This window comes from Salpingoeca rosetta (genome assembly GCF_000188695.1).
Source record: "Salpingoeca rosetta unplaced genomic scaffold supercont1.13, whole genome shotgun sequence".
In the NCBI taxonomy this organism is placed as follows: Eukaryota; class Choanoflagellata; order Craspedida; family Salpingoecidae; genus Salpingoeca; species Salpingoeca rosetta.
The window spans coordinates 1,129,921-1,143,850 of NW_004754921.1; the positions used below are offsets into that span (position 1 = coordinate 1,129,921).

The 13,930-nt window shown below is 54.6% G+C and overlaps 2 protein-coding genes across 2 annotated transcripts in view; one reads left to right on the forward strand and one right to left on the reverse strand.

The window, feature by feature from the left end:
• Positions 1–369: 369 nt before the first annotated feature.
• Positions 370–10,148, reverse strand: PTSG_12347 (uncharacterized protein; the record flags this gene model as incomplete). Its single annotated transcript, XM_004993489.1, has 19 exons — positions 370–2,466; positions 2,821–3,003; positions 3,262–3,481; positions 3,710–3,818; positions 4,134–4,193; positions 4,473–4,504; positions 4,681–4,759; positions 4,885–4,947; positions 5,091–5,153; positions 5,372–6,332; positions 6,513–6,974; positions 7,231–7,312; positions 7,577–7,708; positions 7,860–7,915; positions 8,147–8,287; positions 8,546–8,601; positions 8,751–9,049; positions 9,465–9,651; positions 10,022–10,148. 19 exons carry the CDS (start codon positions 10,146–10,148, stop codon positions 370–372), a joined length of 5,409 nt encoding a protein of 1,802 aa, XP_004993546.1.
• Positions 10,149–10,731: 583 nt separating this feature from the next.
• PTSG_05679 (uncharacterized protein) overlaps positions 10,732–13,930 on the forward strand; it is a gene marked incomplete at both ends in the record, with an annotated part of 3,399 nt that continues 200 nt past the window's right edge. Inside the window, 8 exons of the mRNA XM_004993490.1 lie at positions 10,732–10,943; positions 11,324–11,402; positions 11,579–11,670; positions 11,866–11,950; positions 12,194–12,285; positions 12,594–12,723; positions 13,015–13,119; positions 13,415–13,885. Coding sequence (XP_004993547.1) covers positions 10,732–10,943; positions 11,324–11,402; positions 11,579–11,670; positions 11,866–11,950; positions 12,194–12,285; positions 12,594–12,723; positions 13,015–13,119; positions 13,415–13,885 — 1,266 coding nt within the window. The remainder of the gene's footprint in view (positions 10,944–11,323; positions 11,403–11,578; positions 11,671–11,865; positions 11,951–12,193; positions 12,286–12,593; positions 12,724–13,014; positions 13,120–13,414; positions 13,886–13,930) is intronic.

A 13,930-nucleotide genomic window follows, 5' to 3' on the forward strand; every position in this document is an offset into this window, starting at 1 on the left:
AGCAAGAGTAGTAGAGTGCAAGGCTGTTTGTGTACACAGCAAAGCAGTTGCCTTAGGGACTTGGCGGGGTGTAGAATGCACACGTGTTTCACGATTGTGCGCAGGGGCAAACAACACAACAATAGAGATGGACGAGCACGGAAGCACGCGCACAAACAGCAGACAGACAGGTGCTGAACTGAAACGCCATGTTCGATCGGTGCTGCATAAAGGAACATAACGTCGCCCAAATGGAAACAACAGAGAAGGGCGGGGGAGTAACAACCACCAGCGCAAACAAATCAGCAGACTTTGTATCAACTACACAACACCACACGCACGCGCACACGCACTCACACACAGCGTGCAAACGCAACACGCGCACCAACATCACATGAACACTTGCCCTTGAACAATCATGTTCCACTCATCGCTGTTGAAAGAGGTCAGCGGGTTATCCCGCACATCCAGATTGCCGGTGATCACCTCCAGCCGCCCATACTCAAGCGCCGTCAGCTTGTTGCCGTACAAGAGGACATGACCTTCCACCCTCGTCAGCTCACCAAAATCAACGTGCGTGAGCTGCGCATTGACAACCCTGAGGTTCTGTGGGAGCGTCGTTAATCTGCCCATGCGCAGCACTTGCAGCTTTGGCAGTTCGCCGAAAGCAATGGCACCACCCAGCTCCCTCAAGCCAGCAAGGTCGATGCTGGTCAACCTGTCGCTGCTCTGAAGCTTGATGTCGCCGCCGACAGACGCGACGTTGCTCAGCGCTATTTCCGTGAAGTTGTTGCGGCGCAGATCTATGTTTCCTGAAACAGTGTGCAGGTCGCCAAAGTCAAATCGCACGAGATGATCCCCAAGTAGTTTCAAACTGCCGGAAACAGTGGTCAGACCACGTATCCCAAATGACGGGTGGTTGTGGCTGTACCCGAGCGTGAGATCCGACCTCAACGTTGTACCCGCATCAAAGTGGATGACAGACAGGGGATTTCCCCGAACATAGACGCCTCTGCCAATGTGCTCGATGCTGCCCAAATTCAGGAACGACAATCGGTTGTTCTGCAGGGATAAGTAAGTGGCGACCACCTTCAGGCCACTCAAATCAAGGGAGGTCAGATGATTGCCACGCAGATCAATCTGCCCAGCAACGGAGGTCACATCGCCAATGTCAAACTGCGTCAGGCTGCCACGAACTGTCAGCGACGACGCCAGCAGCGTAAGGCTTCCCAGGTTTACGACTGCCAAGTGCGGGGTGGTGCCCAGGGCAATTTGGCCACCTATGGATGAAACGCTTCCAACATCCAGTGTGGTCAGCTGGTTGTTGCCGGTCAAGTCTAGCACCCCGCCAATGCGAATGATCGAGGAAAACTTGAGGCTGTGGAGGTCATTGTGGTCGAGAAGCACACCACCCGCCACGGTTGTGACGGTTCCACGAACGTCAAGGGTCGAAAGCTGGTTGTAGCTGAGTGTCAACGTGCCAAACATGGTCGTTGGGCCTTCAATGTTCACAGACGTCAGCCGGTTCGCGCTGAGCACCAGCCCTCTGATGGTTGTCAAGCTTCGAAATTGGAGGGTCTCGAGTGTTTGGAAGGCATTGTCTCGCAAATCAATCTCGCCGCCAATGGACTCAACGTTTCCAAAGTCACAGGATGTAAGGTGGTTGTGACTCAGGTCGACACTGCTGAGTACGGTGACCGCATGCTTAAAGTCCATGAAGGTCAGCTGGTTGTGACTCAAGTCAACACGACCAGCAACAGTGCGGACCCGGCGCAAGTTCACCGCCGTCAGCTGGTTGTGGCTCAAGTCCAATGCGCCAATCTCCTTGATTTTCTTGAAGTTGATGGTGGAGAGGTGGTTGTGGTTGAGATTGAGGGTGCCTGCAATGGATGTGACCTTGCCAAAGTCGACGATCAGAACAGGACCGCCCGAGCCGCGCACATCACCGCCGATTGAGCGTATTGAGCCAAACTTGATCGTGGTCTGCGCTCCGCTCAAGGATACGAGACCTTTGACCTTGCGCAAGCTGTAGAATTCGGGACAACAGCACCTGAGAACGTGGGTCGCTTTCTTGTAGGACATGTCACGGAACTGTTGACGCGTGGGGTAGTTTGAGCAGTCCAGGGGGTGAGCTGCTTCGGAAGAGGATGACGAGGACGACGATGACGACGATGACGACGATGAGGTGATGCCCACAGGGATCCCAATCACAAGTGCCAAGATGCAGACGGCACCGATAGCCGCCAGCACAAGGCGGTTCCTGCTGTACGTCCGGCCACCAACAGCAGTGGACGGCCGAAACGCTTGCAGCCCCACGGCACGGGGAGCGGCGGTGGTGGTGGGATTCATGCGTCGAACGCCCTGTAGCTCCACGTGCGCGTCTGTGTCCGTCTGTCCAAAGCCTCCAACATTCCATGCTCGTAGGGTGGATGCTGTTGCGCTGGGCGCAGACACATCTGGCATCGTCGCAGGACCCCGAGCAGGTGGCTGTGTGTGTTTGCGTGTTTGTGTGTATGTTGTGCGTGCGTGTGTGTGTGTGTGCGTGCGTGCGTGTGTGCGTGTGTGAGAGTGTGTTTGTGTGTGTGTGTGTGTGTGTGTGTGTGTGTGTGTGTGTGTGTGTGCAAGCGAGGGGGAAGTGGACGTAAATCACTTGGAAAGTGTGACACATGCGATGTGCGCATGTTGTGCGAGCGCGCATGCTTGAGGTCAGAGAGCAAGAGAAAAGCAGTGTCAAGCATGAACCCCCATGCAGCAGCACACCGCGAACGGCTGAAAGCAAGGGGCAAAGAGTGCTTGCAGCAGCAATAGCCTTGTAGCAGGCATGCTTTGGCTGCGGCTCACCGTGGCAGTGGGAAGGTTTGCCGAAGCAGGATTCGGTGCAAACTGTTGCGCAAACTGAACATCCCCGCTGATGTGGCGGGGCTGCCCAGCAAACACAAACGGTGCCTCCTCTGCAAACGGATTCCGTGTGGTCCCTTGGGCTCCAGGTGATGTGCTTGCTGTGACATCAGCGCTAGCTGCGGCCTGTTTGGGTTGTGTTGGCCAGTGGCATCAATGTTTGTGATGAGCAAGAGGTAGTGAGGTAAGTGTGAGGTAGTGTTGTTGTGGGGGGGGAGTTGTTGTTGCACCGTGCAAAGGTAGAGGGGGAGCAGTCCACAACACGAGGGCACGAGAGAGAGAGAGAGAGTGTGTGTGTGTGTGTGTGTGTGTGCGTGCGTGTGCGTGTGTGTGTGTGTGAAAGAGAGAGAAAGCGGTACGTCGCACTCGCCCTCGCGCACAAACCGTGGTTCCGGTCGCGGTGGTGGCTGTTGAGTGGGGGTGTCCTTGTTCAACCAGTTCAACGGCAGAGTGCATCGGCTGCAGTTCTTGCTGCTGAGGCTGCTCCACTTCAGAGTCGGCGTCAGCCTGAAGAAAGTGTGCAATGCCTGGCATTGTCGTCGTTGCTGTTGTTGTTCCCTGCTGCGTTGACAGCGTATCTCTTGATGAGTCGGACACGGTAGGGCTGGGAGAGGGAGAGGCATTGCTGTGCCCCTCCGCTCTGTCCTTTTGCGGTTGTGGTTGTTCGTCCTCCATGACACGCACAGACACACAACTGCGGAACTACACACACAAACAGAAACTACACAGAGTCCTCTGTCCGAGTTGTGTGGTGAGTTTGAAGGCGGTCGAGCAAGCGTGCTGCCGTAGTGATGTGACGTGTGCCTGACTTGATTGACTTGATTGATGTGACCTTGTGACACTAGGATCTAGTAGGATTGAGGTCTTGTCTTCGTGTCTTGTCTTGAGGTTGCTGTGGTCGGTCTCTGCTGCCTGCGTTTGCTGTTCGATCGCTGGTTGGTCTGCGTGCAAGCAAGAAGCAAGAGATATCACGCACACAAACGAATGTTAGGAACGTTTTCGATTAATCGTCGACCTTGGCGCCCTGAGTGTCACTGACAATTATTCTGCCTGGTTCCAGGGTTCTTGCTGCTTTGCTGAGAGTGAGTTGCTGAGTTGCTTGTGGCTTCTCTCTCCTGCTCCCCTCTTCTCCCAGCTTTCTCCAGCCAGTCCCCATGTCTTCAGCTCTTCCCTTCCGCGCTTTCTCTCTTTCTACTTTCACTCTCTCTTCGTCCCTGTCGAGCCCAAGGAGCCCAGTTACTTGACTTGCACGGTACTCTGCCTTTCCCGGCGAGAGGCGTTCACCTTTGACGATAGGACGTTCTTCCTCAACTCTCCTTTTTGTTCAATGATTTGGTCTTCGGTTAGTAGGTTCTTTTCCCTTTCCTTCCTTTTCAATGAACAACACATGTCTCAACACACACACACATGAGCATACACACCCCCCCCAAAAAAAAAAAAAAAAAAAAGGAAAGGAAAGGCTGAAAGGAAAGGGAGGCAAGTACGAAAGCAACAACACACCGACTCCTGCTCTCCAATCGCTTTGCTTGTCGACTGTTCGCGTTCAAACTGACAATGTCATGCCAAGAAGAATAAAACTCGTAATGCTATGCTACCATTTGAGCGCATGAGTGCGAGGGCCTCCGCCCTGGGCCAGCCAGGTCGAAGACACGCACGCACACACAAAGGTCGACAGACACTCAGACAGACAGACAGGCAGACAGACGGACGGACAGACAGACAGACAGGCAGGCACACACATACACACACACACACACACACACACACACACACAGAGCTTCATCGACTCCTCCTCGTGCCTACACAACTTGATCCTGTCGCTGTTCTGTGGTGTCGTCATCTCCAATGGCAGCACCCAGCATCCACGATCCAACAGGCCCAGCTGCAGCATTGCACCCACATATAAGCATGCATTAACTGTTGTGCTAGCACTCATTAATCCGCTGCATTGCACATGCCCAACTCGCGACATGCACATAAACGCACACACTGAGGCATGCTTCCTACCAGGGCGCTGATCATCATTTGCAATGTCGTACTCCGCAGCCTTCCAGCGATGCATTTCTCTCGCTTCAAAGCGCAACAACAAATAGAAGGAATGTGAGCACGGTCTCCTTGTTTCCCACAAGCACACACACACAGACACACAGACACAGACACACAGACACACAGACAGACACACACAAGAGAACACAGGGACAAGTGTTTCCTACCGGGGCGTTGATCATCAATTGCAATGTCGTATTTCGCTGCTTCCCAGCGATGCATTCCTCTCGCTTCAGAAGCGAAATACAAACAGCACGAGCGTGAGATGATGTCCGCTCGATCCATCTGCCACCCCTCCCTTCTATGCCGCCACCTTCTTACACACACTCATCGAAACAAACTCACACACAAACACACCCATATCGAAACAAACTCACACACAAACACACCCATATCGAAACAAACTCACACACAAAGACACACCCATACAAATGGGTAAACGACCCACCTTGCAGGTCTTTGCGTGGGCGCGGGCGATGCTGGGCCAGTTGCGCTGGTTCTGCGTATGTGATTGGCGTGACAGAGGGGTGGTCATACGCAGCACCTGTCGTTGGCAAAGCCTCCCTTGTTGCTTGCGTCGTCGATCGTGGTGGCGGAAGCGGTGGCGGCGATGACGATAGTCTTGCAGGCACTGGTTGCATCGCTCCCCTCGCACGAAGCTGCACTTGCTGTTGCTGCCATGGCTGCCGGTGTCGCGTCTTGCGCGAGTAGGAGGCTGGGCGCACAGCATATGCGTCCGCGTCAGTATCAGCCGGCACGTGTGGCATGTCGTACTGGTGCTCGACCTGCGAGTGCACATTGTCGTAGCCCACCACATCTGGCGCTGTTCTCTCAGCAGTCGCGCCATGCTCATGTAATTGCAGTTGCAGGTAATTGCTGGGAGTAGGACACGCCCCACCTTGCTGGTCATTGCCATCACTGCCATCGTCCTGATCAGATGCAATGTCAACGTCAAAGTACTCATCGCGCATCATACGCTCAGCGCCTTGCTGTGCCTGGGACGTGCGCATGTGCCCGGCAGCGTCACCAACAGCACCCGAGGTCGAGGTGTGCCATCCGTACTCGTCCTCGTTGCCGTCATCATCACCCATGTCGTAGTGCCGCTGCTGTGTGCGTGGCCCGATTGGCGGCAGTGTCTTTGGTGCAGCGCTGGGCTCTTCGTACGCGGGCTGTTGTTGCTCGTTGACGTTGTCATAATCATCACCCATGTCATAGTCATCACCCATGTCATAGTCGTCGCCCATGTCATAGTGCCGCGGGCGTGCGTCCGGCCTGACAGGTGGTGGGGTGCTGGGCACTGCGTAGATGCGTTGCTGTTGCTGCTGTAGAGGGAGACGCAGCGCTGCTTGGGACGACGCAACCGTGGTGGTGGCGGTTGACGTAGCTGCGAAGAGCTCGTTGACGCACAGCTGCAGCAGCATGGCGCCGGACAATGAGGTGGTGAGGCAAGGCGGAAGGACAGGTAATTGAAGCGATGTCGATCAACACTGGCACCTCTTTGCACATGCTCCCTCCGACCAAATGCCACACAACACACATACAGACACACTCAAACGCACACAGACACACAGACACACACAGACACACACCGCCGTATCGCCGTTGCTGGTCCCTGCGGCATGGCGGGTGCTCGGCGTCTTGGAAAACGTGGACGCAAGCACACGGCGACGGCGGGAGCGGACAATGAGGACAATGCCAACAACAAGCACAATCAGCAGCACAGCGCCGCCGCCGCTGCCAGCAATCAGCAGCATTGATGGCGACTGGCGTGACGAGGATGATGACGCGGGCGGTGGTGTGCCTGTGGAAGATGGTGGTGGCATGTGTGTTGCGTTGAGGGCACCCGGTGCTGTGGCGTGTGCGGTAGGGATGGCCGTGTCATTGGCTGCCTTCGTTGGGTGAAGTGGTAACACAGAGATGCAGTGCACATCGTCTGGGTGTGTGCGTGTGTGCCCGGGCAAGCACGTGCACTCCGTGCTTGTGCCATCGGCCAGCGTCATGCACACGGCGTTGTCACCACAGACATCCCCAACTGCACACGTGGCAGTCGTCTGAAGAAAAAGTTGGACGCGAGCAATGGCACGTCGTGTTTGTTTGTTTGTTTGTTTGTTTGGTTGTGCGTGCGTGTGTGTGTGCGTGTGTGTGTGCGTGCGCGTGAAGGTGTGTTGGTTCAAGGTGTGTTGGTTCAAGGCGCTAAGGTATTATGGCCAGATGCCGTGGTGGCAAGGACAGGGAGAGTCAATAATCACACAGAAACAAACACGCGTGCACACCCACATGTACACATCCACACAGTATGTGGCGTACTTTGCACGGGGTGTATGGCGGGTTGCCGGTGAAGCCTGGCTTGCACTCACACTCGGCCATGTTGGGCCCAACGTGAACACACCTGACGCACAAGGAAAACATGGGCAAACACAGGAAGAGCAGCGTCAAACAGTATGAAGTTATGTAGGAATTTGAACAACAAACTCACAAGCATGGGCTCATGTACAGTACACTTGCATTGCACATAGATACACCCACACCCACACCCACACCCACACCCACACCCACACACACCCACACACAGAGAGACCACACACACCCCCCCCCACCCACACCCACACACATATACGCACACACACCCACACCCACACACATTTCGCCGTACCTGACTGCGTCCTCCGAGCCACAGCCACCATTTTCAACGATGCAAGGGTTGATCTCGACACAGTTTTCGCCAGTTGGGGATGTGTATCCCTCGAAGCACGAGCATGTGCGCGTGCCGTTGCTCACAGCACACCTAGCATGACGGGAAAGGCCCACATTGTTGATGTTGTTCAAGGTTGTTGTTGCGAATGAGTAGGCTCGCAAAAGCGTTAACCTGGCGACTCGACCAAGGCAAACCGTCGACACGCATGCAAGCGCCTGTGCCCACACAAGTAAGTACGCACCGCGTGGTTGTTGGAGGTCCACAGCCGCCGTTGTTCTCCTTGCACACGTCCTTCTCCTGGTGCATGTGGAAGGTGAGGGTGGAAGGTGAGAAGCGGGGAGTTGTGAGAGTGTCACATGGGGGAGTAGTTAGAGAGGGAGAGGCACTTACCTCACGCACGCACGTACATGCATGCGTACACACACACACACACGCCACACACGAATGCACACACACACGCACACACGCCACATACGAATGCACGAGCCAAGGCACGTCGTCACACCCAAGTTGGTATCAGATACTGACAATGCATTCGATGCTGTTTGGAGAGAGCTTCTCGTATCCTGGCAGACATTCGCATGTGCGCTGCCCCGGTCCCGTGAACACACACGTGGCAGAGATGCAGCCGCCGTTGTTCGTCTTGCACGGGTTGATTGGCGTGCACGTCTTCATGCGTGCATGGTCACGAGTACAGACATGCCGTTAATAAGACAGTGATGTTGTGTCAGACTTGAGTGTGGTAAGACTCGTGTTTGCTTTCACGCATACACACAAGAGCAGTCTTTGCAACGCGCGGTGTGATGTGGGGATCTTGACTGACGAGAGAATCACGTGCACTCATGCAGACTGTGTGGTATGCCGTCATGTCATATGCCTCCATCTCTTCCCGACTCTCTCGCGATGTAAGCACGCGAATGTACTCACCGCCGGCGCCGTGAGCTCAAAGTTGTCGTCGCACGTGCATGTGTGCATGCCTGGACCTGCATTGGACAGAGTGAAGATGAGGCACTCACAGGGAACGACAACAGTCTTCTCCTATCTTACCACGCACACACACACACATTCACATTCACACACACACACACACAAGTTCGCAGCGTCACCACAATCATTCAATGTGAGGTGGCACCTGTATAAGTGCAGGTGGCGCGATGCCCGCACACGTTGGAGGGCGTGCCATCCTCGTTCGTGCAGGGATCAATGGGAACGCAGTCGGCACTGGCGTTCGCTGAGGAATATCCAGTTGCACACGCGCAGGTGTATGTTCCTGGGCCGGTCTTTGTGCAGACGGAGTTGTCGCCACACGGCGAGACGTCACTTGCGGTGCACAGGTCAATCTCCCGACACGGTGTTGGCGATGCCGAGAATATCGGCTCATACCCGTCCTTGCACTTGCACGTGTTGGTGCCTGGGCCCGTGTACACGCACCTGTGGCAAGCACAGCACGCATCACATGTACGTTGGGGTGTTGGTAAATGTTTTGTGTTGTCACGTTGCAAGCGTTGCAGGCGGCAGCCCTGACTTTGACGATCACAACGGAGCGTGCAAATACACACATGCACACATAAACATGCATGCATACGGGTGTTGGTAAATGTTTTGTGTTGTCACGTTGCAAGCGTTGCAGGCGGCAGCCCTGACTTTGACGATCACAACGGAGCGTGCAAATACACACATGCACACATAAACATGCATGCATACACAAGCACACACATGTACACACGTACACAGACCTACACAGAACCACGCACAACAGCAGCCATGCTTCCTGCAACGTCGGCAGCATCAGTGCCACCACCCCACGGGCATGATCCATGCCTTCAACATCATCATAACAACTCACTCTTCGGAGCTCGGATGGCAATGACCGTAGCCTGGCGCTTCGCAGTTGTTGATTGGGGAGCAGATGCCGTCCTTCAGTTCATAATCGGCTGCGCAACCGCACAACACTTGGCTGTCAGCGACACACGTGCACGTGTCGATGTTGCTTGTGCCGCAGCCGCCCCTGTTCTTGGTGGCACACAAGTCCGCTGCGGTGGCAGTGGAGGGAACAGGTGTGTGTGTGTTGGCGTGTGCGTGTGTGCGTGAGTATGTGTGTGTATGTATGCATGTTTGTGTGCGTATGTGAGTATGTGTACGTGCGTGCGTGTGTGCGCGTGCATGCATGTGCGTGTGCGTGTGCGTGTGTGTGTGCGTGTGATGTGGGTCGATACATGAGTGGCGAGTGGCATTGACGAGGTTATTGAAGAGAACAAAAACTGTGAGAGTGTGTGATCAAAAGTGCACACACACAGGCGCGAATGAGCGCAGGTGCATGTGCGTTTCTGCATTTGTGTGTGAGGCCAGAAAGCCCAATAAACAGCAGCCTAGCGGCATGAGTGTGACTTTGCTGGCACGTACTTGGGTGGTATGTGACGGTGGTGTCGACATAACCATCCTTGTATCCGTAGCCAGTGAAGCGCTTGTTAAAGGTGCACGTGCTGCAGTCGCTGCACGTGAATGACAAGGTCTTTGACCCAAGCTGCATGCCCGGCGAGAATTGAAACCGGCGCCAGGTTGGTGTGAGTAAGAGCGATACTGAGGGGGGGGGGTTGCACGTACGTACATTTGACAATAGCGGATGTGTTCAGAAATACGATGGCTTCCAGGTGAAGTGGTTGGCGCAAAAGCAACCCGAACAAGCGATACACACGCACACATGCATGGCTCGTGCGTACAGATACAGAGATACATGCACACGCCTACACACACACACACACTCACAGACATACTCACACAAATGCAGTGAAGCACAGTCACCAACCTTGTCATCTTGGCTGGAGAAGTCGTGATCGTATGCGGCCAGCTCAATTTTGAACTGCACACGTTCGCGTTAAACGAGAAGGGGATTGTGAGGAACAAGCACGTTGGTGAGGGCGCAGCACAGGGAAAGGTGAACGGGGAGAGCAGACATTGACCGAAGCAAGTTGCAGTTGTCACACACACACACACACACACACACACACACACACACACACACACACACACACACACACACACACACACACACACTGGTTTGCTTCAAACACGCAGTTCAGAAGATCGACCAAGATGCGGTACCTGCGGGGTCAATGGAAGTGATCCACACGGCAGTGTCGGACGTGCTGCTCATGCACGCGCACCCCAACTTCCACCTGGCGACATTCCAGGTCGCGTCGCAGTTCAACTGCCTGGAGTTCCCCAGCTACGATGTCATCCCAGAGGAGGGCATCAAGTACTACATTGACGACCCGACACAGGGCCCAGCGTGTTCGCTCGCTGCCGCTCCGGGCACCTTGTTTCGGTAAGAAGGAGGCAAACGATGGGGCGGGGGTCGGGAGCAGGAGATGGCGCGTGGATATAGGTTTTGGTGGGTGGTGGCTGCAGCAACAACGTCGGAGACGAACACCAACAAAAACAAAGATCGAAAGGCATCAACAGCGGCAGAAACAATCGATGTACCAGCCGCAATACACACATATCAGCAGCCGCAATACACACATATCAGCAGCCGCAATACACACATATCAGCAGCCGCAATACACACATATCAGCAGCCGCAATACACACATATCAGCAGCCGCAACACCAACAGTACCACCCTCTACACCAACGCCCAACCTCTGTCATGTGTCAACATTGCGAACTGTTGTGCTCAATGTGTGATGGCGATGCTCGATGCAGCAACTACTTTGTGCAGGTGGATCCTGCAAGTCCAAACGTTGGCCAGAGGCAGCGACGCCAGATCAACAACCTCGCGGGGGTGCGTCAACCACACACTTGCCTCATTGTCATTGAAAATAGAGGGGTGGTGGCAACTTACATATGGTGACGTTTCATCCTCACACATATGTGGTTGTTCGCGTGTGCGTGTGTGTGTGTGCTGTGTGTGTGCTGTGTGCTGGCTGTGTGTGTGCGTGTGTGTGTGTGTGTGTGCAGGTGGAGCGGCTGCTGCACACATCTGATCCCAAGACCTGGTTCTGGCGCGTCTCAAATGGATACACCATCATGAAGAGGAAACGCCTGCCAAAGTCCGTTGCGCACGTGGCCTGCTCAATGTCCGAATGTGTGTGTGTGTGCATGTGTGTGTGTGTGCATGTGTGTGTGTGTGATATGTTTGTGACAAGAGCCCCGCGGCCTTCCTTGAAGCCATCACTCCTCCTCGTCCACTTTCATGTGTCGTTTCATCACCCATTCACTAACGGTGACATCACGTTTGCGTTCAGGCTTGCGCAAATACTTGAAGAGGAACCCCAACGGCGAGAACAAATTGTTGAGCATTTGCGCGTCGGCGTGCAACTCGGAACACAGGTGCCGTCGAAACGCGTGTGTTGCTGTCGTTGTTGCTGCGCTTTCTTTCTCTCTCTGTATGTGTGTGTACGCTTCTGCAAGTGTGTGTGCTTCTGCGCGTGTGTATGTGTGTGCATGTGTATGTATGTGTGTGTGTGTGTTGAAATCAAGGTTAAGAGTGGGGTGTTTTGGCAGGAGCTACAAAGAATGTGCACGCCTTGTCTCCTTGCTGTTGGTTCATCGTTCACTACCCCACATTGCCAGGTTGTGTTTCGATCTCGCAATGGAGACACGTTCCACCTCCTGCCGCGAACTTCAAAACAGCTCGTCAACCAAGTCTTCTGCTCAGCCATGTCGTACGTCGCTCCTGTGCTTCCGTGTGTGCATGTGCTTGTGCTTATGTGTTTGTGTGCGTGTGCGTGCGTATGTGTGTGCTTATGTGTTTGTGTGTGTGTGTGTTTGTGTGTGCTTATGGGTTTGTGTGAATGTGCTTGTGTGTGGTGTGTGCGCGCGCGCACGTTAGTTTGTGTTTGTATCAAGCTGCAACGCGTTGTGTCTGGTTGTATTTGAGGGAGCGGCTGACAGTACTCGTCCGAATGCCAATAGTCCTCACCAACACCGTTCCTCCACCCCCAACACCACCCACCACCACACATGTCGCCAGGCTCCACCCCGATGTGGTTCACGATGCGTCATGCATTGCCCCGCTGGTGCTACGAGCATGCTACGAAGCGACAATTGCACAGGCAATTCTCGCCGCACAGCGCAACAACTGGGAGCACGGCGCCGCAAACGTGGGTTGTCTTGTTGTCTTTGTGTTTGAAAATGCATGCGTGTGCGCGTGCGTGTGCGTGTGCATGTGCATGTACTTGTGCGTGCACTCATGCGTGTGCATGTACGTGTGTGTGTACGAGTACGTGTAAGCCCTTGATTGCATGTTGACACACTTTTAAACATGTGAGCGTGTGCGTGTGTGTGTGTGTGTGTGAGTGCCCGCTGAAGTGACGAATGCACGTCATTAGGCATGCGCAGCCTTCTTCTCTGACTTGTGCACTCATGACACGTGTTTCACCTCATGTGTGCAGGTGGTGTTGACATTTGTTGGCGGCGGTGCGTTTGGCAACGACATTGAGTGGATTGTCGATGCCATTGCGCGCGCCTGTGCAACGTTTGCTGCGTTTCCCCTCAAGGTCAGCACGCGCAAGATGATGTTTGTGGTGGCAGTGAAGGGGCGCACGTATGCTGTACGTGTGTGTGTGCTGTGTTGTGTTGTGTTATGTGCGCGCGTGTGCGTGTGTGTGTGTGTGTGTGTGCGTGTGTGTGTTGTGTTTTGTGCGCGCGTGTGCATGTGTGTGTGTGTGTACTCTCCCTCTATCTGTGTGTCTGTTTGTCTATATCTGTGCCTCTCTCTTTAACAACCGCAGGAAGGCGCTCATCCTCACTTGTAACACATCCCGTTGTTCAAACGCACACACACACGTGCAGGTGTATGTCGCGCACTATCGGGCAATTGACTTTGGGATTGAGGCGATGATCAACAGCCGCATCGACGCATACCTGCAGCAAAACGCCTCGCATGGCGAGCACAAGTGCGTGCACATCACACGTGGCGATTGGCAAGACGGACCCGTGGCGCGAACGTCCAGCGCACCGGAAGCAACGTCCACCGCCTTCGCGACAGATGTGGCGCCAATGGTGACGGCAGCTCGGGCTGTGGATGATTTGGCCATCAGCACCACGAGTAGCGGCAGCACTGGTCGCAGTGGCGGGCGCACCGTGCTCAAGGTGACTGATTCGCACGTCATGGACGACGACGACGACGACGACGATGATGATCATGATGATGATGATGATAGGGATCATGTTGGTGATGTCGGTGATGATGACGGCACAGCGTTCATTCACACTGATGCAAAGCGAGCAAACCTGTGCGCCATGTTGGCGATGGCGCTGATGGTGGTCGTGCTGGAGATGATGACGGCGATGATGCCGAGGATCGCG